At 40.6% G+C, this 27204-nt stretch overlaps 1 protein-coding gene and 1 long non-coding RNA gene across 2 annotated transcripts; both read right to left on the reverse strand.

Moving 5' to 3' along the window:
- Positions 1–9935: 9935 nt before the first annotated feature.
- Positions 9936–11686, reverse strand: LOC122556343. Its single transcript, XR_006313508.1, has 3 exons — positions 11574–11686; positions 10739–10920; positions 9936–10572 (listed from the first exon to the last, which is right to left on the reverse strand). It is a non-coding gene; the product is annotated as an uncharacterized LOC122556343 (long non-coding RNA).
- Positions 11687–15858: 4172 nt separating this feature from the next.
- Positions 15859–23024, reverse strand: LOC122555648 (extracellular calcium-sensing receptor-like). The gene is made up of 5 exons (XM_043701645.1): positions 22743–23024; positions 20787–21620; positions 19813–20040; positions 16845–16968; positions 15859–16766 (listed from the first exon to the last, which is right to left on the reverse strand). The coding sequence occupies exons 1-5, from the start codon at positions 23007–23009 to the stop codon at positions 15859–15861; spliced, it is 2361 nt and encodes a 786-aa protein (XP_043557580.1). The 5' UTR covers positions 23010–23024.
- Between the last annotated feature and the right edge of the window lie 4180 nt (positions 23025–27204).

Below are 27204 nucleotides of genomic sequence, written 5' to 3' on the forward strand. Positions count from 1 at the left end.
CCTGAAGAAGGGCTTATGCCCGAAACGTCGATTCTCCTGTTCCCTGGATGCTGCCTGACCTGCTGCGCTTTTCCAGCAACACATTTTCAGCTAGCAATAGGAATATCAGAGACAAAACCATCGCTTTCTAGCAAGGAACCTGTCACTAGATTAAACGGAATACGAAAGAAGGTGGAATTATATAGCGTCTGTTATTGCCGGAGGGCATCCCATGGTGCCACAGATCAAATGAATCATCTTAGACCTGAAAAGGGCTAAATCTCTGAGACACTGTACATTCAACTTGTCTGCGGGACACTTTTATTGACGCTGCCGACCATGACTAGTTGATCACTATTTCTGCAGTTGGAATTTATGTGAAATGAAAACAAGCGAACTTTAAAATATAAGAAGTCTTAATAGTACTAATTGTCATCACAAAGATTATAACGAAAGTAAGACATTCAGCCCATCCAGTCTGTTCTTGATTACTTGATCATCCTCACTACAACTACCTTCTTTTTCCTCAAAACTCTTGATTCCCTGATTAAATTATTATCTGTCAATCTCATACATTCGAACATACTTCACTATCAACATGTACACCCCTCTGTGGCGAGAATTTCCATGGATTCGCTACCCTCTCAGTGAAGAGGCTCACAGGGCCAGAGAGCCCGACAGAACAGAATATAGTCCTTCAGCCCATTATATCAGGGTTGGTCGAAAATAAGCACTTAACCGACCTAATTCCATGAACCAACATTTGCCTCGTAGTCTTGGCATTGTAAATGTACATCTAAACATGTTTTAAATATTCTGAGTGTTTCGGCCTCCACCACCCTGACAAGCAGTGAGTTCCAAATTCCCACAACCGTTTGAGTAAAGAATTTTTTTTCACATCTCCTCTGAACCTTTCCCCTTAACATATATCTATGCCCTTGGTCATTTATTCCTCCACCAAGGAAAAGTTAATTTTCCCCTGTCTATCTTATCTAATCCCCTCATACATTTATATGTCACAGTCATAACCGTTATCAATTCCCTCTGTTCTATGGAAAAGATTCCTAGCCTATTCAATCAGTCTTCTGCTGTCGTACTCCATTTCTCTGTCTTATGTGGGCTGAACACTCGTCTTCAGATTCACCCCTGCTCCCGTGTTTTGCACAAAGGGAAGTAGCCTTTCCAGATTTATCATCTCAAGTTCCTTAAGAATTTTGCATGTTTTAAATTAGCTCTTGTAGAAAAGCTCAGTTGTGGTGATGGCATCGATGGTGGCAAGAAGGCACAGCATGGACTCATGGTGGTTGACAAGTGAGCTCAATGCTGATTCGTATTGGTCAGCGAGAGGGTTCAGCCTGGACACGAGCAGGCCCAATGTGAACTAGTGGTGGTGGCGGTCAGAGTAAATTTGTGTTCCTAGTGGCTCCTTCATCAATAAGGCAGTTCGAGTGCAGAGAGGGCGAGTTTGGGATCCCAGCAGATCTGTATCCAGCACAGATTCATGAAGACAGTGGCAGACATGAGTTTGGGCCCAGTACAAGACACTGTGACAGCGGCAGTGGCTGCATCCTTGAGTTATCATTGAAGCGGAGTTGTGGTGGTGGCAGAGTCAACTTTGGGCTGGGACGGTACCCGGCAGCATTAATGCCACCTGGAGGTCAAGCAAGCACATAGAGTGTCAAGTGCGTTGGTGGAGGCAAGATGTTGCTGAAGAGTTGCTGAAGAGACTTTCATCCAGCAGAAGCATCATTGCAAAGTGACTCTTGCCCAGCCACCATGTCTCTGGCCTATGGCAGAGTACTTAATAATAACGATGTAAAGTGAACACATTTTCTTTGTTTATTCATTCTTCTGTCTTCATTTTCTTTGTTGCTTTCAGTGTTTTAAGTTGGTGCTGGCGAACAACGACACTATACAAAACTTTCATTGTATTTTGCAAAAACATACAGATGATAATAAATCAATCAAATAAATAATTCTTCAAAGCTATATGAGTACATGCTTAACATATTGCATTTGCTTGAAATAAAATCAAACTTTTATTTGACTTCCTATTATCTCCTGAAACTGTAATTGAAAAAAAAATCTTATGAACAAGAACTCATAACTCTCATGTTCCGCTTGGGGACTCTGCGGCCTCTCAGACTAAATATCAAGTTCAATACCATTAGAACTTGATTCCATCTTACCATGTTTTGTACTCACCCCACCCTGTGTCCTGTTATAATATGGGTTGTTTTTAGCGCAGTCAAACAAACTCACCTACTTTTAGGCCATTTGTCATATTGCATGGATCGTAATCAGAACAGATCACCCAGTTTCTCACTCCTAGCTGTTTTTATCTCTTATTTCGCTTTTCCTTCCTGGCCTGCTCAATAATTCTCTCCATCTGGGGTCTGTCTCCACCTAACCACTTACCTCTTCCCTACTTCGGCTTTGGCATAAATATTAGATTTTCTTAATTACTAACAGCTGTGATGAACAGTCATCGAACACAAAATGTTACTCTGTTTTCTTCCCACAGATGCTGCTAGACTTGCTGAGTTTCTTCAGAATTTTCTATTTATTTTTCAGATCTCCAGTACCCGCTTTGTTTCATTGGGTAATAATGTACTTCATTCCGTATGGAGAGTATGCCCATGCAAATCATAGATGACGTTCACAATCACACATCACCAAGTCATAGTCCAACAGGTTTATTTGGAGGCACTAGCTTTCATTGCTTCTTTATCAGGAGGTTGCGAAGCAGGACCAGAGGACGGAATTCATAGCTAAAGGTTACTGTGTCAGGCAGCGGAAACGATAAACCGAGATTAAGTCTTTTATCTTTTAGAATGGGTGATTTAAAGGAAATTTTCGGCCTTGCATTTTAAAGGACCGAATTGAACAAACCCATTCTAAAACCCATTCTGGCACTGTCATCTTTTGCTATAAATTGTGTGTCTTACGGTCCTGCTTCACAACCACCTGAAGAAGGAGCAGTGCTTCGAAAGCTAGTGTCTCCAACTAAACCTATTGGACTATAACCTAGTGTTGTGTTTTTAATTTTGTCCACTCCTGTACAACTCCAACTCTTCCAAGTCAAATCATACTTGAGCAGACTGAGAAGAAAACTATGCCTTCCCCAAAACGAAAGGAAAACCAATGCTAATGGATAGACAGGCCAACATAATAAAAGTGCAGCTTATACATACAATTCATATCCAGACAAACAGAAAACATTGGTGCTATGCATTTGGCCTTAGGCTACAAAGCAGGTTTCACAAATAACAAGAAACCTGATAGAAAATCGAATTAATTTGCTTTATTCATTAGAAAAAACACAAATGCATTAAAAATGTTGGCAAATTGCTTCATCAGCAAGAAATATTAAAATTACTCAAACATCTACAGGAATAAGCTCCTCAACACCTTAAAAATGGAAGTAAAGGAATAATTATTTCTCAAAGTTGTTATCTTTATTAAAATTACTGCCTCTGCTTTTTTTTTGAGAGCAGCAAGATATGAAAATCTCTTACAATTTACATGGCAACAAATAAGGCATGCAACTGTAAAATAACAGAACAAAAGTAGAAATTAGTGGAAAAGCTCGGCGGGGCTAGCAGCATCTGTGCGAAGAAAGTAGAGCTTAAAGTTTAGAGTCTGGTGATTTTTTTCATCAGAACTATTAGCAAGTTAGAAAAACTAGTATCTATGCTGAAGCCAATGTGAGGGATAGGGTGGTGGGGTTGAGAAAGAACTGTTTGGACAGATGGTGTAGACGGAACCCAGAGACAAAGCCATAGAGGTGGGTAGGCAAGGTGATAATGAGTAGCAGGCCAGACAGTAGAAAAGCTGTGTAAGAGATCATAAGAGCTAACAGTAACAAAGTAGATTAGTAGTGCACCATATACACTGTGACAATGGGCCTGTGAGTATGTGCAAATGGGTGACTCTGCAAAATGCAACCCATGTCATAACATGACCAGACCTTGGATGAAAATAAAATGGAAAAATCAAATCAGGCTCTAAAGTTCTTCAAGTTGATGTTGAGTCCTAGCTGCAGTAAGGAATCCTGCAAGCAGAAAATATTTGTTCTTTAAACTTGCACTCGAGTGCACTGAAACGTGGCAGTATATTGGTTTAGTTACATGCTGTGTTGAAGTGACAGGTAACTGAAAGTGCAGGGTTCTATTTGTCGGTGTTTTGCAGATCAGATATCCAGGCTGTATTTTGACCTTTCGTTGGTGTGAAGACGGCATGGTAAACAGCGAAGTCAATAGATTACTAACACAGTGGTTAGAATAAAGTGCAGGCGAAACACTGCTTCATCTGGCACATTTGTCTCAGGCCTTGGATGCTGAGGAAGGAGGAGGTAAATGGGGAAGTATTGCATCTTCTGCAATCGAATGCGAATGTGCCATGTGGGTGTGAGGAGACGGTGGCAGTGCAGGAACAGTATGCCAGAGAGTTCCAGAAGGAATGGATCCTGTAGAATGCTGACAGAGGAGACTTGTCGTGGTATTCACTTGGAGGTGATGGAAATGGCAGTTTACAATCCTTTCGTTAAAGAGGCCGGTGTGGTGGCAAGTCAGGGCGAGAGAGATCCAATCCTTGTTGCGGATGGGAAGGGAAGGGGTGGGGGTTAAGTGTGGAATATGGATCAAACATGGCTCAAGACCCTGTTGACCACCGTGGTGCACATTTCTGATCAACCACATACCCCTACTCCTGTGGAATGTGGCATCATCAGAACACAAGCGACAGAGAATGGAACTGCCACTTCAATACACCAAAGTGTTCCCATGATAACATTTCTATTACAGTGTTGCTGCAGTGTACAAGTGAGTGTCAACACAGGCTCAGAAAGCAGCATCACATTTTCTGCTTGAGGACCATTTAGCCTCAAGAACTCAATATTGAGTCCAATATCTTTAGAGCCTGATTTCGTCCTTCCATGTTTAGTACTCACACCTCACTGCGTCCTGTTATGAGATAGGTTGATATTATTGCAGCCACACATTCTCAATTACTTATAAGCCAGTTATAAAACAGGTGCGTTCAGCACACTTCACCCATTTTCTCACTCTGAGCTGTTCTTATATGCTATTCAACTTTTCTTCTGTACTGGCCTACTATCCGTTATTCTTGGTTTATCGATCATTTTCTAATCTCTCCCTCTGTTTTGGCTCCATTTCCATCTATACGCTCACCTCTCAGCAACGTTGGTTTCAGCATAAATATCAGTTTTTCCAAGCGACTAGTAGTTCTGATGAAGAGTCATCAGACTTGAAATGTTCACTCAGCTTTCTTCCAACAGAGGCAACGAGACTTGCTGAGGTTCTTCAGCACTTTCCATCTGTGTTTCAGACCTACAGCATCCACAGTTCTTTGTTTTATCATAGAACAATATGTATGTTCTAAGCGGAGAATATGCAGCACAAAGTGGCAAACAAGCAGAATGACAAGAAAATTACCTCACCCGAAGAGCTAAAGGAAAACTAAGAGGAAAGGATTGACAGGCGAACTTCATTGAATTAACAAAAATTACTGGAAACAATCAGCAGCATTGCATCATCCGTGAAGAGAAATCAGAGTTAATATTTTGAGTCGGTGCAGTTCTGGTGGGTCACTGGACACAATCATTAACGACGATTTCACTCCACAGATGCTGCTAGACCTGTTGAGGTCTTACTGCAATTTCTGTTTTGGTTTCTGGTTTCCAGTTTCTGCAGTTCTTCCTTCATTTTTGTTTCGTCAATATCAATACAGCTGTTGCATGGGATTCATATCCAGACAAACGTAAGGTATCAGCGCCAATGCATGCAAACTTCGGCTACAAAGTTGTCTTCATAAACAAGAAGAATCTTGATATATACTGAATCTGCTTTTTTTATTAGAATAAAACCACAAATATATCGAAAATGATGGCCAATTGTTTAATCAGCAAGAAATATTTATATTGGAACGACAATCTCCAGACTGAACATTTTGTGGGCACAAGCTTATCTTTGTGTTATTCTCCGCTTTGAACAAGATAACATTTGGGAGCACAAATGCAGACAAGCAAACTAAAGCTTGACGCCCAAATAGCAAGCACTTCGATGGCCCCCGGTCAGGAGAACTGGCATGAGCCGGAATAAAAGTGATCCAAACAGCACAGACGATCTTCCTTGAAGAAGCTCTCTTACTCCATTCCTGAAGAAGGTCTCATGCCCGAAACGTCAATTCTCCTGCTCCTTGGATGCTGCCTAACCTGCTGCGCTTTTCCAGCAACACATTTTCAGCACAGAAGATCAGCACACCGAAAGTGATATACTTTGCGTCTTTGAAATTATCTGGAATTTTCCGGCAAGGAAAGCAGCCGGACGCATACAATGGGACAGAAGATCAATATAGCTAGCCACAAAATAATTGTCTCTATAATACGTAATGTTTTTCAGTGGATAGGGAATTGATACAATATGCCACATGGTGCAAATTAAATCTTGAGGAAATGTAAGGACGAACACGTCTAACTATGGACCCAAACCAGTTCATTAAGTTTTTGTTGTGAAGAGTTGCCTTAAAAGCGACCACAACAAGAACGGTTTTCTTCAACTACAGGAAATACAGAAAACAAACACAATTCCAAATGCAGTCCACCGCAACATGCAGGACCATCCGGTCGGTTTTCAAATGAAGATAAGTGAACACAAGAAGCAAAATATTAGCACAAAGAGGAGGAACTCAGCTCCGAATTGTTCGCTCGAATGATCGGAGTTTCCGGATACCGGAAGAATAGACAAGCTGCACCCAGTAAAGACACACTCCAAATACAGGAAGTACCATTAAGACGTAGCCTAGAACTTGTCTGAAGGAAAATAAAATAATATTTTCGGTGATTGAACCAGAATTCCAAAGGACAGGTCACTCAATTGGTGGAATCTGAATTAATGAAAAACTTTTTTTTTTAAATACGAAAATGACTTTGGTCCCGAGATAATATAGTATTGGGCAACGTGTTTGTACATACATGTGGTGTGCTAATGTCACCAGCAGCGCACTCTGCGCAGTCAGAATAACATGGTGGCTGACCTTCCTTGCTGATACTTTCATGCCCTGGCAGGACAAGGTTCTGAACAAAGAGCACGTGGAATTTACAACAAAGGAAATGACACCTATGTTATCCATATAACTGAGTCATAGCGTAACACGCATGAAAATACTGGAATTTGGTCTTTGGTAAAAGTATAGTATAAGGTCGGTAAAATGAATGCTCCACTGTAACCTGTAAGATTTTCTCTTCAAATATTGAAGCAACAGTCCTTTGAAAGTTGATCGTTCTATGCGTGGCTAGTACCCTCTGCGGTAGTGCATTCCAGATTATGACAATTCTCTGGGTATTTTATTTTGCGTCTGAGGCCTTAGTCCTATGATTGACCGATTTTTGACACTGGAAGAGGATATTCATCATTTTGGATTTGCCACATCCAGTCGTGCATCATGATGCTCAAGTATGCTCGTCAAAGGAGGTCAAGGATCCACGAACCTACCCCATTCCCAGTAATGGTGGAATTCGGCATGTATGTGCGCAAGAGTTTTCAATCATTTTCAACCCAGGAAATCTAACTAGTAAACCAACCCTTTCTGGTCCTTATATCCCAACCATCACAGATAAAAAAAAACGTTCAGCAAGTCATAATCCATCCAAAATGATATCCAGAAACAACTATGTGCAGTAGACAAAAGTCCGGTCAAACTCTTCGGAGCAGGTGTGATGTGTGGAAAAATGTTGGAGTATGTCCTGCCCGTTAAACCTGACAATTCCAGTTGCAATTCAACCAAATATCATCCTCAGCCCCCCAGACTCAACAGTTAGCAAAATGGTAACATCAACAGTGCCGTGAAACACTACTTGCTCATCAATAAACCGCAATTTCACTGAAACCCGAACAGTGTTCAGTTCGATTTGTCATTGCTCAGATAATGAAGAAGGCAAGCCCACATGCATGAACACCTGGATATATTCAAGGCTTATAAGGATTACTGGCGTGTAATATACACGTCACACAAGTTCCAGACAATCAAAAGAAAGAAAAAGAATGGAATGGCATTTCAAGTCACGCACAGCTTTGGCTTGACTTTTTATTGTATCACTTCTTTCAGATTGTATCACATTGTCCTTCGACTTCCGGCCAACCGTACTGGAAATGGATCGCCACGAGATGATTGAGGTGTTTGCCGAAGAAAGTTCACCAAGGTTTCCTCAGCAGTATTTAGGAATAAATCCTTCACTCGCTAACGAATCACACGGAGCATCTCAAGATGAAACAACGTTACAGAGACAACTGTTATTTTAGTTAACAGATACTTTGTCAAAAAAAGTTATGTGCGAATAAATATGTATTTTTCATCATTGCTTTTACGCGACTAACATTGGGCAAAACTTCAGCAGTGATGCTCTGCCTGTTAAAATCTCTGCTAGCGCAGAGATAAGTTAGCACTTGCAAGATTATTGCATTATGGCCCAATTATTCCTTTCCAGTATACACATGAACATCGACGCTGTGGTCAACGAAGAAAGAACATCCAATTTGAAGATTGCTTCAGGGGTCCTAGTTGAGGAATTGGTCACTTTGAGCACAGGTTGCATTCGGCAAAATGCACCGCTATTTTGTAGAATGTCATTTTGCAAGATAGGCGGAAGAAATCTCAAGAATGTCAGGTTGAGACCTCTTAGTGAAACTCTCACAGTCAATGGAGGTCCGATAGGTTAGGTTATTCGGTATTCTGTTCCCTTTTGTTTGTGTTTCATTTGGTGATCATGTAGATAAATTCTGTTTTGTTTAAAACTAAGCTGTTTGACCAGCTGTTCCTTTCCTGAATATCCACTGTGCACCTGCTTAAAACAACTCAGGTCTGGGCTAATTTTGAAATGTTTTGAGGGGGCCTGGCCTGATCCATAACAGAGAGCATGTATTTTCTCTCTATCTCGTCAATCATGGCCATTCATAATCTTAAAATCCTCCATCCGCTCACCGTTTTGAAAGGCGCCTGGTAGTGTGGCCGAGCGATCTTAAGCGCTGGATTCAAGATCCAGTCTTTAAGGAGGCGTGGGTTCGTATCCTACTGCTGCCATTTTTGCAGATCGATTGTAATAGTGCCGCCTGTTAAAATTCCTGTATGCGTTTTAGTTTTAAAAAAAAGGTGGGTTTGAGTGCAGACAATCCACGGGGTCGTGTGTGGGCTCTTGTGATCGCGTTTGGGGTGGCTCAAGTGGTTAGCAGTGCTGCCTCAAAGCGCCAGGGACCCGGGGTCAATTCCCACCTCGGGCAACTGTCTGTGTGGAGTTTGCACATTCTCCCCTTGTCTGCGTGGGTTTGCTCCGGTTTCCTCCCACAATCCAAAGATGTGCAGGCCAGGTGATTTGGCCATAATGTTAGGTGCCTTAATCAGGGGTAAATGTAGGGGTCTGGGTGGGTTACTCTCCGGAGGGTCGGTGTGGACTTGTTGGGCCGAAGTGTCTGTTTCCACACTGTAGAGAATATAATCTAAAAGCAAAGTTGATGATTGGCTACTACAAACAAATACAGAAAGTGCTAGGGAAACTCAGATTGTCCAGTAAAATCCGTACAGAAAAAACGGAACCAAACTCTAGACTCTTCATATTTCTGAGTGAATATAAATAATGCATACAAAAATATCACAACTCCAGGAAGAATTACAAGCAGAAAGATTTCAAAACCTAATGGGTAGAATTCATATCGGTTGCTTCGCAAAATAAGAGAAAAAGAATGAAAATTGCATTCCCAGTTGCTGAAACGCACAGAATGTTCAAAGTGAGAAGGAGCAGCAAAGTGTTATCGTTAAGTGGTTAAGGGAAGAAGATAACAAGTGCTGTCGACAACTACTTAGTTTTAAAATCAGGCCTTTATGAAAGGAGGATAAATAACGACCTTACCAGTGACGTCAACAATTTAATAATTCATAAAATTACATGCACTTCTCAATTTTGTCGTGTCTATATGCCAATTCTTTTTACCATGATGTCTCAATGCCACTCGTAAGGGATTCATCTGCTTTCCAATGGAGCAATGGATCTCTGATATTCAAGACAAGTTCTTCTCCATCTGGCGCTGCATAGTACTCATTGTTTACAATTTGGAGAGAACCTCCCGTATTCCTTTGTAAATTTACTAAAGCATATGATGGGCCAGGATCACAATTTCCATCAAAATGCACAATTTCCCCAATCTGAGCAGTTAAATTTACCGAGTGAAGATTTTACAGCAGCTACAGGAGAATAATGCAGGGCATATAACCCTTTAGCCGTCAGTTAGATACATGCAATAAAATTCATTTTAACAAATGAGTGCTGGTTCATTAGAAACGTTTGGAAGTATCATTTGGAAAATAACAATTAAAGTTTGGAGAACCATCTTCCATTTTTGTAAGTTTCTGTTTTTCCATCTCAGATTAAGATGCTAATGTTAGCTGGAATGGCTCTGATTGAAAAAATGTGGAGTCTAGTCCCATTGTAGAGATTTGACTGACGGTGCAGAGGAGCTCCCAGCGAATGCTAAATTGGCGCAGGACATTTTCAAATTAAACATTCCACTGAGAACAAAGACTCTGCAAAAACCCAGAAAGCAAATTTTGTTAATATCTTCATCAAAAACTAAAACCAATTCTCCGAGCATTCATTGTTATTTATGGCACGTCCTTGGGTACAATTTAGCTTTTCTATTTCCTACATCACAAATGTGACAACGCCTTGTAATCACTTCACAGTCCATACCATGCTGCTGAAGGGTTTCAGGCCTTGGATGTCCTTACAATCATGTCCCTTGGGGTTCGATACACACCTTTCTGTTGTGAGTGAATTTATGATGTTCTGTACATTCAATTTTTGCATTGATCCATACATTTCCTATTGTCATACTTTTCTTCTCATTCTCCGATGGAAATATTAGATTCTTCCTAATAAGATTGATTGTTAAAAGTGAACAGTGAAAAAGGCCAAAAGTAGAAGTAGAACAGCACATACTTCAAAGTTTGATAGAGTCAACGGAATCTATTGAAACAAATTGAAATATGTTCCTTCCTACCAGGGCTCAAAGCTTGAAATGTAGGCACAAATATTATTTATAAAGATCCACTGCTTTCTTCAGAGGACGGTATATCATTAAGAGTGACAGCACAGACCGTTTTATACACATGGTAAGAACATCTCTTTTTTTAATCGCTGGAAGCTATGCATTTTCTAAATCATTTAAATATATGTTCCCTGTTCTTGAAATAGAATCATAGGATAATAGAGATGTATAGCACAGTCTGTTCAGCCTCTCCTTGTAGCTCAAATCGTCCAACCCTGGCAACATTCTTGTAAATCTTTTCTGAACCCTTCAGCTTCTAGTTTCCATGATGTTTATCTCTATGACTCTATAACTGTATATGACACACGTAGCGCGGTCCAAACAATGCCCAATGCAAGTTTATGAGAATCTCCCTACATTTCAGTTTTACCACTTTAGAAATAAAATTTGTTATTTTGGCTTGTTTTGATGATAACTTGCTAACTTGTGATTTTGTATTTAGTGATTGGTCTAATTGTAATGAAAGATTTACTTTACCTATACATGTAGGTTCAAAGTGATACACGATCTCTCCATACTTTGTAGCAAAATGTATTATTTCATATGGAACTGTGTTGAACTTCATTGTCACTAATTTCCGATTTTGTAAATGTGTTAATCTCTCCTCCAATCTGGTCTGGTCTGCTCAGCTTTCATAACTCTCAGGTTTCTGTCCTCAGTGTTTTTAGAAAGTGCAGTTTCGGTGTTAAAGTCCAGATTATTCATGCAAACAACTTTGATAGCTGAATTAATATGAATGAAAAATTACTTTCCTCCTTCTCCCTCTGTGAATAACAAGTCTTTGTTCTCACTTATTGCTTTCTGTAGTGAAGATAATCGGCAAACCTTTCTGTCAATTTCCCGTGACTCCACATTGTCTCATTTTATTGCTTAGCAAAAGTCGAAAGACTTTTGAAAGTTCATTAAAAAATGCACTCATTCTCTTTCTATACCTCCTTCTCAAAAAATCAAAATAATTGGACAGGCAAACTTTACCTTTCTTAAATCAATACGAGCATTTTATTGCTTTTTGTTTCATTTCTAAATGTTTTAAATCTGCATTTTTGTCAGGTTTCTGTTACATTTCCTGTCGCTGATGTTCGATTGGCTGGTTTGTCATTTTCATTTCCTCATTGCATTACTTACATGAACCACTCACCTGTCCTCTAATAACGTATTTGTGTTTTGTTTAAAACTAAACATCTGGCTTATAGCTCCCAAGATTCATTTAAAATAAGTGGCTGCAATCAAACTGGATTTTGTTCAGTGTATCATGCAGAGACTTATTATTTTCAGTTGCACATCGTTTCCTACCATTCCCATGCTGTTCTACATCGTCTATTCTGAATGTTGTTGCCCAGTTTACTTTCCCAATCTGTATTCGCAACCTCGAAAAATTAATGCCCCTCCCTTTTTTTAACCGACTTCCACCATACTTATGTTATTCTCTATTCTCATTCGCCATTCAAATAAAGTGTATGATCACTGTGACAAAAGGGCTGTTACTTCTCTTCTTTGCTTCATTCCTCACATCCAGGCCCAAATCTTCACTTGTTGGACTATTCTTTCTATCATCACAATCGTTAAGTTCACATCTAATTAACAAGTAAAAAACCGAAAGAGAATCGGGTTTAAAATGTAATATATTGAGAAGGGGGGCATAACTATCCACGGAAAATAGTTTATAACTTGGTGGCATCTTTGTATTTGTGTGCAGTCCCAATGTAATTAAGTGATTTAGCCATCTGGTCATCAACAACGAAAAGAGCATCGATGATTATGAGAACACAATGTTTTGGACTATCACAAAGTCCATGCAAGAAATTGACGTCAGAGTAATTGCACAAGAGGTTTTGGGTAATTTAATACACCTTGATGAGTATTATTCAGATTTTGTTCTCAGATACGCACAAAACATTGCTCAACTGGTTCTAATAAAATTACAGCAGGTGCACAAAGCGTATGTTGAATTAATACCCACTTCATGTATATTCGATATAACTTTAATGCATTACATATAATGTTAGCAATTCTTTTAGAATTCTCTGCCGAGTACGTCACGATCTTTAAACTACGCAGACAATAAAGAAAAGTTCGTGGATAATTCCATGTCGCTCCAAGTCACCATTCTTCTCTTAAACACAGTACAGGATTCGTCAGAGAACCTCAGCAGGTCTAGCAGTTATTTGATGAGAGAGCAACTGTGTCAACATTTCGGCTCTGATATCAATTTTCTTGAGAACTGATTTGGTCCATACGTTGCATGCAATATCAAATTGAAATTCAACATTGTAGGATTATTTATAGAGCTGAGAATGATCATTATTCATAATCATGTTAGGAACAAAGGCAAAACTCTTTAAATGCTACAGTTGATTACTAGCCACTGAATTCGGAAAATTGATCGAGATGTGTGGTGAAATCAGGATTTCTTTATCTGTAATGCACTGGCCTACCTTTCACAATGGCAAATGATGAAACATCATGATTCACATCGAAATATGCTGAAAGTTTGCCGTCCAGAATAATATCACTATCTTCAGACAAACTCATTAAGTCATATTTTGTTCACTGCTTGCAGACCATTCCATCTGATTCCTATGTAGGCACAAGTGCTAGCAACGGGATTATCAGAAACAAAGCCATCATTTTCTTTCAAGGAACCTTCATTTGACTAAGTGGGATAAGAATAAACGTGAAGCCAAATAACGTCCCACAGCGCCACACAGCGAATGAACCACTTAGGACTGATAAAACTAATTCCTTCCCTGAGAGATTGCTCAATCAACTTGTCTGCGGGACATCTTCAATGATATGGTCAATCATGGATAATGGATCCTTATTTCTGCAGATAAAGTTCACGTGAGATTAAAAGAAGTGAACTAAATAAGTCCAAGTGAATCAAAATTTTCCAATAAGACAACAGGAATGTAAGAAAAATTAATCCTGCTCGTGATTGTCACTAAAACCACAACAAAACAGGCTATTCAGCCCATCGAGACAATCCGCCATTCAAGTAGATTATGGCTCTGATAATCCTCGACTCCAATTTCTTGCCTGAATTGACCCCCTTGTTAATTAAAAATCTATCTATATCAGATACTCAGACGTACTTAAAGATGAAGCCCTACCACGCCCATGTGGTAAATAATTCCACAGATTCACTATCCTCAAAGTGAAGATATTCATAGAGCCAGACAGATCTTCAGCACATGAAATGGCCCTTCAGCACATTGTATCCATGCCCGAAAACCACAAGGGCCTAATTATCCTCTAATCCCATTATCCACCACTTGGCTAATAGCTTTATATGTTGGGGCATTATAAGTGCATATCTAAATGCTTATTACTAGTTCTGAGGGTTTCTGCCTCTGACACTTGCAAACAAGAAGTTCCAGATTCCCACGACCATCTGAGTAAGGGCACTTGTCCTCACACCTCTTCTGAACCTTCTGCCTCTTACCTCAAAGCTGTGCCCTTGGTCATTTATTCCTCTATCAAGGGTACACTATCTTTGTGCTGCACAGTTAGATAAGTCTTAGTCACGTCCGTTCTCAATCTCTTCTGTCCGAAGGAAAACCTGAGTCTGTCCAACCAAGCTTTTGTACTCCTCATCTCTGTCTTAAGTGGGCGACCACTTATGCTGAGATTAAACCCTCTGCTCCTATATTCTCCAACGTGGGTTTATAACCTTTTGCATTTACCCTGTCAAGTTCCCTAAGAACTTTGTATGTTTCAAGAAGATCACCTCACATTCTTCGAAGCGCTATGACTGCAGGCGCAACATGTACCACTCCCTTTGAAATTAAGGCCAATTTTCTATTTTCCTTCCTATTACCTACTGAACATGTCTTCATTTTAGTAAATTATGAGCAAGAGTGCTGAAATCGCATTTTCCCTCGGGAGACCCTGCAGTTTCTAGGTCTCAACATCAGCTTCAATAACTTTAGAGCCTGATTCCATCCTTCCAAGCTTTTTTATGCCCACTCCCATACCGAATTCTATTATGTCATGAGTTACTTTTAACTCTCGCCTACTTCTAGGTCCACTATTGTTGTTTTCAGCACAGCCCTGCCATTTTCTCACTTCAATTTTCTGATCACTTCTTCAGCTTATCTTTTGTCCTGGTCTGCTATCCTTTGTCTTATTATTAACCGGCCCATTTCAATTCTCTGTCTGTCCAGGTCGATCTCCACGGACACTTCTCCCCCAATTTGGCTCCGGCATAAACGTCAGTTTTTTTCCGACCTTCTAGCATTCCTGATAAAGAACGTTAACTCTGCGTTTTCTCCACGGAGGCTGCCATACTTTCTAGGTTTCTCCAGCACTTGCGGTTTTGTTTCAGATCTCCAGCACATGCAGTTCTTTGGTTGATTGGACAGTAATAGACTCTGTTCTATGCGGAGTATGTGTAACTGAAAATCGTGATTGAACAAACTGAGATGAAAATTACCCCAGCCAATGAGTTGAATGAAAAGCATTGCGAACGAAACGAAGGGCCAAATTAATCAAAGTGCAGCTTGTGCATGGAAATCATATTCAGACCAACATAAGCGGCTAACCGTCGGTGCCAATAAGTTTAAACCTCGGTTACAAAACAGCCTTCACGAATAACAAGAAAGATGAAGCAAAATCGGAGTAAATTGTTATGGTTCTATTTATTAACAGAAAGCATAAATGTACAAAAGCAAATGCAAATTGTTTACTCAACAAGAAATGTTAATATTGGAACAACAATCACCAGACTGAACGTTTTATGGGCAGAAATCGAGAAAGCTTAGAACTAGAATGAAGATCCTTTGCTCATCATGTTTTTCTTTGTGTTATTCTCCGGTTTCAGTAAAATAATATAACATTTTGGAGCAAAAATGCAGACAAGCAACCCAAAGCTTGACGCCCAAATGGCAAACACTTCGACAGCCACCGTGTACTTTCCAGGAGAGCTGACATAAGCCGGAATAAAAGTGATCCAAACAGCACAGAAGATCAGCATACTGAAAGTTATATACTTCGCGTCATTGAAATTATCTGGAAGTTTCCGGGCAAGAAAAGCTAGCAGGAAGCACACAGTGCAGAGAAGACCAATATAGCTGGACACAAAATAAAAGGCTTTTAAAGAACCCACGTCACATTCCAAAATAATGATATCTCTATAATACGTCATGTTTTTCACTGGAGAGGGAGGTGATACAATGAGCCAGATCGTGCAAATTAAGCCTTGAAGAAATGTAAGAATGAACACGCCTAACCGTTGCTGCATGGGTCCAAACCAGTTCATTAAGTTATTGTTGGGAAGAGTTGCTTTAAAAGCGATCACAACAAGAACCGTTTTGCCCAAAATGCAGGAAATACAGAGAACAAATACAATTGCAAACGCAGTTCGCCGCAACATGCAGGACCATCCGGTCGGTTTTCCAATGAAGGTAAGTGAGCACAGGAAGCAAAGCGTTAGGGCAAAGAGAAGGAGGAAGCTCAGCTCCGAATTGTTGGCTCGAATAAGAGGAGTTTCACGATACCGGAAGAATACAGTAGTTGCACACAATGAAAGACATACTCCCACTAAAGCAAACCCCCCTAAGACGCAACCCAGAACCTCTTGGAAGGAAAGAAACTCAATCTTTTTGGGAACACAATAATCTTTTTGTTGATTGGACCAATATTCCAAAGGGCACTTCACGCAGTCGGTGGAATCTGCAAGAATGAAAAAAAAATTAAGACGCAAATAATTTTGTCCATGGCGCATAGTGTGGCCGCCATGTTTGTACATACCTGTGGTATTGCCAATCTCACCATCGGCGCACTCTGCGCAGTCAAAACAACATATTGGCTGACCTTTCCTGCTGACCTTTCTTGTGCCGGCTGGGCAAGGTTCTGAGCAAAGGGCACGTGGAATCTAAGACAAAGTAAAGATACATGTGTTATCCTCATATTCGATTCGGAGCATAACGCATATTGAGATGACTTGGAGGTGCCGATGTTGGACTGGGGTGGCCGAGGTTAAATATCACACAACCTAATGGAGGAGCGGCGCTCTGACAGCTAGTGCTTAAAAATAAACACGTTGGAGTATAACCTGGTGTTGTGTGATTTTTAACATATTGAGATGTTCGTATTTTGTCATTGGTAGAAGTGTATTGCAATGCCAGGAACCTGACTCTGCCACTGTTCGGTCAGTTTTTCACTTCAAATATTAAACCAATAGTGTTTTGAATATCGATTAATCGACACGTTACTGCCCATCAGATAATGCATTGCAGATCATGACAATTGTCTGGGTATTATATTTTGCGTCCAGCGCCTTAGTTCTATAAGTGACCAATCTTCTGCCACTGGAAACTGGGTGTCACTAATTTTCTCGTTGCCACATCCAGTCGTATATGGTAGTGGTCAGATATCAGTTCAAAAGAGATAGCTGGTCCCTGAACCTGCTCGACATCAATGGTAGTGGATTACATCACATTTGCGCTCAAGTGCTTTCAAACAGTTTCAGCCCAGGAGATCTATCTGAGATATGGAGAAACGGCTCAGCGCAGTGGATACAACAGAAACTCCAAGCTGCCCAATGCAGGTACGAAATTTCTTGAAATTTACCTAAGTAAGCCCTGCCCGTCAAGCGTGACAATTTCACTGCTGACCTGGCCAAAAGCCATCCCTCACTCACACTCGATCGTCAGCAAAATCATAACTTCATTAGTGCTGTCAAACACGACTCGCTCAACAGTACAACATAACAAGGAATTTTAAGATAAGAATTGGACCGAGATTTCTTATCACGTGTAATATCATCAGATAATATTAGCATTATTAATATTAGCAAGTACAGGGATAAAGGACTGCAGTGAACAGTGTACACTGTTGCCATTCCAGGTACCACCTTAGATCCAAAAGTACCTAGGTACCTAGAAAAATAAACAATATAGCTAAAAGTTCAACAATAATGTCCTTAGTATAAAGTAGAAAAATAAATAAAGAAAATGCTGGCTCGCTTTCACCAAATGGGCTCGATCTCTCCTTGTTGGACTGGATCTCCTCTGCATTGGGCTCGGTCTTCCCGTGCTAGACACGGCCGCATCTGCCGTGGTACATCGGGCTACCTGCTCTCGCCGCCACAGATGCCCGGGAAATCTTTTCTTGCAAGGATGGAATAGCTGTCTTCGCTGGTCTCGCTATCTGATGTTTACCCACCCTGACTCGCTTTCAATCGCGCTGGGCTCCCTCTCTCTCACCGCCCTACACCCTACATCTGCCCCGCGCGCTCTGTCACTGTCCCCCGCAAATACTCCATCTCCCACAAAAGGTAAGTAGGTGAAAGTAAAAGGGGAAAAAAATCATTAATATGGTGTTATTTGTTGAAACTGAATAGCGTTTGGTTCAATTTGCTATTGCTCTAATAATGAACAAGTCTCACCCACATGGATGAAGACCTGGAAATCACCCAGGCTTGAAAGCATCCCGAATGATTACTATATGTGTTCAGGAAATGCCAGGCACTGATGTTTGCCAAAAAAAGAAACTAGATACGCGCAATTAAACTCCAAGACACGCGCAGCTTTGATTTGACAGTTTGTTGCTGTTATTCTATTCAAGTTGAAACGATGTCTTCCAGCTTCCTGCCAAAAGGAAAACGACCACTACCAGGTGATTGGTGGTGTTTATAAAATAAGGGTCAGCGATATCTTCTGAAAGGCAATTATGAAGAAATCCCTTTCTTTCCAATGAGTTACACAGACCATCTCAAAACAATGCCACAAACACAACTCCTGCTTTAATTAATAAATATTTTGTTGAACAAACATATGAAGTTGTGTCATTAAATATGAATCATTTTACGATTGTCTTTGAATGATTAACATTCGGCAAGATATCAATAGTCTTGCTCTGCCTATTAAAATCTTTATTAGTCCAGTCAGGTTAGTAAATTCAAGTGAAAATATGGAACATAGTTTTGACCAACAGTATTATAATGAATTGTGCATTTGACAGTACAAGTGTTCTTGATACGTTTGTTGGAAATCGACGAGAAAAATGAGAGAAAAATGACTACTAATGTATTTCTACCAATACACAGATCAACATGAAATCATCCAACAAGGAAAAATAACTTCGAAACCTGTAGGTGAGGTATTTGTGGCTGTGAACACAGATTGCATTCATTAAAATTTTGGAACAGCTTTCGCAAAAATTGAAATAGGAGGACGCTCGAATACGTAAGGTTAACGTATAGGTGAAACCTTTTCTTCAGTCATTAGAGGTACAGTTTTTCTTCAAACCTATGATGGTAATTATGAGGGAAGACGATGACCTCGTGGTATTATCGCCGGGCTGTTAATCTGGAGACCCAGATAATGTTCTAGGGACCCTGGTTCGAGTCCTGTCACGGCAGGTGGTTGATTTTGGATTAAAGAAAAATCCGGAAGTAAGAGTCTCATAATAACCATGGAATCATTGTCGGTTGTCAAATGTTGAATCGCACAGAAATACTCGCAACGAGAAAGAGGAACAAAATCTTAGGTTTTAAGGGATTAGAGAAGAAGTGAATATGTGAACAGGTGCCCGAGAAAACTATACAGTTGTGTGTAAAACCAGGGCTATAAGAAAGGACAATAAATAACGGCCTCACCAGTGAAACCCACCATAATGGTTCACAAAAACATTTATGCTCCTTTTCAATTTTTTTTCATGTCTAAATGTCACTTTTTTTCGCCATTGTTACTCAGTACATTCGTAAGGGAAATACCTGCTTTCCAATGGAGCTCCACACGATATCTCTCACATTTAGAACAACTTCTTGTCCCTCCGGTGCTGAACCTTCATAATATCCAATTTTTATAATTTCAAGTCTATCTTCCAAATTCATTTGTAAATTTACTAAATCATACGTTGGGACTGGATCACCTTTTTCGTCAAAATACACGATTTCCCCAGTGTGAGCAGTGAAATTTATTGAGTGTAGATAGTGCAGCAGCTACAGGAGAACAATGCAAGGCATGTAAATGTTTAATTATCTTTTGGATGCATGTATTAAAAATAATTATTACAAATGAATGCCGATAATTTAGAAATGAATGATATCACAAGTTAGCATCCGGTGAAGAACAAATAAAGTTTAGAGATCATCTTCCATTTTTGCAAGTTTCTGATATTCGGTCTCAGATTAAAATGTCAATGTCAGCTGTAAATACTCTATTTGAGAATATATGGAGTCTGGTCCCACTACGGGGATTTGACAGACAGTGCAGAGTACCTCCCAGTGAGCGCTGAATTGTCCGGGTGACATATTTTAAATCAAGCAATAAGGCTCAGTCAGACTCTGAAAAGACAAAGATTATCAATACCTACCCCACAACAAAAACTAATACCGTTACTCACCGTTACTCCTCGGCAAGAGTTTATATTTTCTGTTTTCTACATCACAATGACTAAACCTCGTAAGCACTTTACTGTGTCTAAGATGCTGCTGAAGGCCTTGGAGGTACTTGCAATAATGTATTTAGGTTTGAAATCCACATTTCTATGCGACTGAATTCCCAATATTTCTTATGCTCAATTTGTATTTCGATACGTACTTTTGGAATGCTTTCCTCTCATTCTCTGAGGGAAATATATTTTTCCAAACAGGACTGTTTGTTAAACGGAACCACAAGTGGGAATAGAACAGTACAGACTCCAAAGCTAGGGATTTTTCTGGAACAAAACGAAATATTTTCCTACCTGCCAGGGTTCAAAGCTGGAAATGTGAGCACAAGCATTATTCATAAATGGGCCATTGCCTTCTTCACAAGACAACATATCGTCAAGTGCATGAGCGACAGCATAAACGGCTTTGTACACATGGTAGGAACTTCCGTCCATTATCGCTGGAAGGTAAGCATTTTCTAACCCATCTAAATGTTCATTCCCTGTACATGGCTGGACTTGAAATGGAGAACTTTCATTCTTTGTCGCATCGTCCTTCATTAAAGAGCACGAGAATAGAGTCTCCCAAAACGTTTTCACAAAAGTATTGTCAGGAAACCTAGAGGGATGGACTTTTATAAGGTAGTCTCTGAGACCGGATATTTCTGTCCTACTGGTTGTTAGACCAATGGTCCCAGCAAGAAACCTTCCACTTTCTTCGTGTGAGAATATATCTTCTCGAATCCACCCTTCACTTCCAATCCATTGTATCCCTGTTACATTTTGGCGCCAAATCTCCTTAATTAACACTCGCATATCTCCACCTTGCAAAAATCCAACAACCACCTTTGTGGTCGCCTCTTTCATTACCTGCACGATGTTCTTGATTTTCCTGGCGGGATCGGTTCTGTGAAACGATTCAGTATACGCGATGCAAACCCCAAGTTTTTGGGCCTCCTCGATAAATGTCCTCATACCAAAATTCCCATAATCTGTGTTGCTCTTAACAGTCCCAATCCAATTCCAACCAAAGGTTTTCACGAGCTCCGCAAGAATTTTGGACTGATATTTGTCGCTTGGTATCGTTCTGAAGAAAGTCGGGTATTCTTGTTTATCGCTCAGACAGGAACAAGTGGAGAAATAACTAATCTGCGGAGAAAATCGAAAATCTGTGAAAACATTTCTTCATCGTTTGTGGAATCATTTTTAAAATGTCTTGAGGGTGAATGAATTTTATTATTGCATATAAGTGCAATATTAAATCTAAACACCTTTGTATTTAAATAATCACATGATATAATCCATTCACGCAGTTTAAAAAACTGTCAAATGATATGCTGAAACAGCGCCGTGACAAAAAGAGAGCTATCTCCCTCTAGAGCTTTACCAGTAGAATGTTCTACTGGAATCTTGAACATCTTCTGAAACCACGTTTTCTTTATGACGGCATTGTCCCTACACGTTGTGCCAGCACCTTCGTGAACAAATGGGCGGTATGTGGGAGATGGTGGCACAGTGTTAACATCATTGATTAGATTACTTACAGCCCAACAAGTCCACACCGACCCTCCAAAGAGCAACCCACCCAGGCCCATTCCCTACACCTAACACTACGGGCAATTTAGCATGGTTAATTAACTTAACCGGAAACCAGAACACCCGAAGGGAACCCACGCAGGTACGGGGAGAATGCGCAAACTCCACACAGACAGTTGCCTAAGGCGGGAATTGAACCCTGGTCTCTAGCGCTGTGAGGCAGCAGTGCTAACCACTGTGCCACTGTGCCACCGTGCCGCTCGTCATTGGTTAAGTTTTCCAAGACAGAAGAAAGTGTGGGAACATGAGGACAAATTGCATTATGACACATAGAAGAATTTCAATACAACAAAAACTGGAAGAAACAGAAAAGCTACCATGATGAAAATTTGGGCGGCACAGTGGCTCAATGCTTCACGCTGCTGCCAAACAGCATCAGGCCCGAGTTTCAATTCCATCCTTGGGTAACAATTTGGATTTTGCACGTTTTCTCCGTGTTTCAATGGGTTTTCCACGTGTGTGTCCGTTTCTTTCCACAATACAAAGATGTGCAGGTTATGTGGAGGTGCCATGCAAAATTGTCCCATACTATTCAGGGTTATGCAGTGATCTGGGGATGGAGTGGAATGGTCTTCGGACAGTCGAGACAGTCCTAATGCGCCAAATGTTTCCTATCTATGGATTCTATCAATCTACATGCGTTTTAAAAATGCAGCCAAATATTTGATGCGTTACCATTGGAATTCCAAACGTTCCAACGACCCTTGCGGCTGCAATGGAGGACGTGGATATAGTACAGCCAATAATTGCTGCCACATTTGAGGAACCTTTACATTCAGGGTGCTCAATTAATTCTTGCTCTCCATTCACCAAAGCCAGCGCTGCTTTCGACGCTATCGCGGAGATCGAGCAGTCATCGTAGATCACATATCCCAAAGTGATATTCGGAAGTAGAGATTTGCTTCGATTTATTTCTTCAATAGCAAATATCATGGTCTGCATCAGCCGAAAGTTTGAGATATCAAAACTGCCGGGTGTATGTGAAAGGAAATGATATGCATATTTAGTTCACCATCTAATTCTGCGGATTTCATTCATCTAGACGTTCCAACACCATTGAGACACTCGCCTCAACTGAAAACCGCAATGGAGACGCAAATTCCCAGTAACCAACTCATGCTGGGACCTTCCGTTCTGCCAAGAAAGTCTCTTTGCGAACTCATGATCATGACCCAGACGAGCACATGGATGAGCAAGGTTGGGTCAATTATCCGCAACATACCCAACCATTCACCCCGACTTATGTCGGGTTTACAAGTGTTTTTAAATCCGTACGTTAGCGGTCCTGTCAATTTCACAACGGCATCCACAAAAGGTGCTAGCTCCCACGGAAATGCATCAGCAACAGTCCCTGCAGAGCCATATCTCTCGTTACCTCGGCATTCAGCATGCATTAAGCACGATGCACGACCGACAGCTGGCATCTGTTTACTCTCAGGGCTCCGCTAATACCCACTCCCACAGATTTACCAACATCTTGCATCCCTTTATCTATCAACCCCCAACATAGTCATGACCCGACACTCACTCCCATCGCACACCAACACAAGCACTACTCATTTCCACTCTGCTTTTGCCCTCTTCTCTGTTTGACGGGTCTGTGGATCTACAATTAAAACCTTGAATGAATTAACTCTTGCAAATACCTGCAAATATCTGGAGGCACACATAACATCTGGAAACACATAGAAAACGCCTGGAAATATTTGCAAACAGCTATCAGTACCCAAGAAGTCTTAACAACAGCACTTAAAACACTTAAAAACACATATAGTATAAACAATTATAAGCAATATCAGCAAAAAGACTGGAACACTGCGCGACCTTTATTCACATGCCTTCCTCCAATCATTTCATGGGACCGCAGCTCCACGACCTTCCTGCCCCATTATAGGCCCTTGGCAACTCCATCGAATATTACTGAGCGCACAGAGAGGAAATTACAAGACGATAGCAAAGTAAAATAAGTTCTCGGAGTAATTTTAAACACTCAGTAGCACCAGTCTCTGCCATACTCCTGACCAGAAGGTGTGTGCATTTATGGGCATTATTGTTGGCTTTCCTGACGGTCTTTCGCATCAAATTAAGCATTCTCTTTCTATCAACTCTTTCAGAGTCTTTTATGATGTTAGATACCCCTGTTAAGTCACCCTGACGCTTCCACCAGGAGAGAAAGCTAGCCGCTCAACCCTTTTCCGATATCTAAACCCACAAATTTCCTATGTCATCCTCATTAGTCATCTTTGTACCATCTCCACGTTCTCTGTTGTCTAAGAAGATGAACAGAACTGCATTTAGCAAACGTAGTGCGCTCTAACCAATGTTAAACGTACAATTGCCCGCTTATCGGCGTTGAAATGAAGCTCAGTGTTTAACACTGCTGCCTCACAGCGCTAAGGACCCCGGCTCGTTTCAACCCATCGGGCCACTGACTGCCTAGAGTTTGCATATTCTCCACGTGTTTGCGTAGGTTTCCTCCTAGAGACTAAAGATGCGCAGTTTTGATGGATTGCCCATTCTAAATTTCTCCATAAAGTAAAAGAATGTTCCCGCTACGTGAATGAGATATGAGAAATGCCGGGATACGAGGATTGAGCAGGGAGACGGGTCGGTGTGGACTTGGTGGGGCAAATAGGCTACTCCCAAGCTGTTGGGGTTCTATGGTTCTAACTCCATTACGGACCATTGCTTAACAGACTGTAATAATTTCACCGCTTGCACAGGGAGTATTTCTAATTAATATTCACGTCGTATACACTCAGTGTATCTTCGATGCACTGCATATGCTATTCGGGATTCCATTTGCAATTCCTGTCGAGCACATTACTGGTTTTCCGCTGCAGGGACAATAAAGACGTTCGTCAGCAATTCAATTTCGTTACCATAACCATTCTTCCGTTAAATGCAACTCTAGAAAATACCGAAAAAGCTCAGCGGGTTTGGTAGCATGTGTGGACAGAGTCACCGTTTCGATTCTTACTTGACTGTGCTCGAGTACTCATTTTGTCCCTCCGTCTTTTGCAAAATCAAATTGAAATTCTTCATTGTAGAGTAATTTTAAAAATTAAGAATGATCATCGTTCTGTGGAAATAATTATCCCATTCAAATATCTGAACATAAGCATGTTAAAGACAAACACAAAACAGTTTAAATATTACAATTAATGATTACTCGCAGAATTCAGAAAATTATTCCGTGCGAGCGGTCACGTGAAATCAGGATTTCTTTATCGCTTACTGCTCTATCTAAATGTGCAGGTTTGTGGTTCCGCAATGCTAAATTGCGTTGTAGTATTTAGGGACGTGCGGGTTATGTGGGCTAGCCATTGCAAATGCAGGCTTATGAGGATACAGTGGGATGTGGGGATTAGGTCTGAGTGGGCAGTAATTTAGAGAGGTCAAATTGCCTATTTCTGCACTGCAGAGATTCTACGATCGACCTACCTTTCGCAATGCATTTCTAGCGGACGAACGGCAAATGAAGACACATCATGAACCACATCTAAATGCGCTGAAAATATCCCGCCCAGGACAATATCACCATCCTCAGACAAATTCGGCAATTCATCTTTTGCTCGAGGCTTGCAAACCATTCCATTTGATTCCCGCGTAGGAACAACAGATAGCAGCAGGAATATCAGAAACAAAGCCATCGCTTTATTGTAAGAAACCTATCACGAGGTTCAACGGAAAGAGAAAGAAGGTGGAGTTATATACCGTCCCTTCGTAACCGAGACATCCCACAGCGCCGCAAAGCCAACGAATCACTTTGCACATTGCACAATCAACTTGCGTGCGGGAGATTTCCGTTGATGCAGTCAATCCTGATTATTCGATCGCTATTTCTGCAGATAGAATTCACGTTAACTAAAAATAAGTGAGCTTTTAAACCTCAAGTGAGTAAACATTTTCCAATCACACAATTGGAAGGGAAGAAGGCTTAGACCGGTAATGATCATCGCAGACATGTTGGACAAAAGTTGGACATTCAGCTCATTGAATCTAAACACGGCGCATCTGATCATCTTCAACTCCAATTTCCTTCCTTTTTTCTCACACAACTCTTGATTCATTGACTTTTTTTAAATACTGTATATCTCATATACTCGAATGTACTTAACGACCAACCTCTACAATGTTCTTTTGTTCTAGTCTCTTACCTTCCTATTATGTGAATGGAAAATGTTGACTCATTTGTGCTTTTAATTTTGTCATTTAGGAATTTTGTAGATAAGTTATTTTTTTTAAAAAATCAGTAGGTAGTTACAGGTCAAATGGAAAGTTGGCCTTCATTTCAAAGGGAATGGAGCATGTTGAGCTTGCATTCATAAAGCTTAGAATATTTGAGGTGACCATATTGATACATTCTAAACTCTTAGCGAACCTGACTGGGTAAATCAGAAAGGTTATTTAGCCTTGATAGAAATAAAGAGTAGAGTGCATAATTTAAGGCTAAGTGGTCATCCACTGAAGACAAAAATGATCAGTATAGGAGCTGAAATGAAATTGCACAGACTAGGTTTATTTTTTCTTAAAACACACGCAATTCAAAGGGAACATGATTGAGATATATGAAGATGAGGAGTATAAATAGAGTAGATAGAAAGATACGTTCTCTTCGATGGATGAATCAATAACCAAGGACAAGTATTTGAGATAAGGGGCAAAAGGTTCAGAGGAGATGTGCAGAAAACACTTTCCAATACAGAACCTTCTGTACTGGACGTTGAGTTCAATAATTTTAGATCACAGTTTCTTCTTTCTATGTTTTGTAGCCACTCCAGACCACCTCTTAGAGGTCTTGCGTCATCCAGTCAAACAGCACAGAAACAGACCATTCAGTACAACTCGTCTCTGCTGACCAGATATCCCAATTAGCCCTTGCTCTGTTCTTGCACATTTGGAACACATTCCTCGAAACCCTTCATTTTCATGCAAACATCCAGCTGCCTCTGAAATGTTGAAATTGTAACTGCTTCTCCCACTTCTTCTGACAGCTCATTCAATGTAACCACCACCGTCTGCATGAAAATAATTACCTCTCGAGTCATTTTTCAATCTTACCCCTCTCACCTTAAACCTATGGTAAAAGAGGGCAATTTTAGTGTGGTTTCATTGAGGGGAGGTCATGCCTGAC

This window comes from Chiloscyllium plagiosum, chromosome 13, assembly GCF_004010195.1.
Source record: "Chiloscyllium plagiosum isolate BGI_BamShark_2017 chromosome 13, ASM401019v2, whole genome shotgun sequence".
Classification (NCBI taxonomy): Eukaryota; Metazoa; Chordata; class Chondrichthyes; order Orectolobiformes; family Hemiscylliidae; genus Chiloscyllium; species Chiloscyllium plagiosum.

Excerpts from the sequence above, each read along its gene's own strand:
- LOC122555648 (XM_043701645.1), bottom strand. The coding sequence starts at position 23,009 with ATGCAGACCATGATATTTGCTATTGAAGAAATAAATCGAAGCAAATCT. Across the intron at positions 20,041-20,786 it reads CCAGCTTTGAACCCTGGCAG|CTGCTGCACTATCTACACTC; the intron begins GTAGGAAAATAT and ends GTTCTCCTGTAG. Across the intron at positions 16,767-16,844 it reads TGAGATTGGCAATACCACAG|ATTCCACCGACTGCGTGAAG; the intron begins GTATGTACAAAC and ends TCATTCTTGCAG.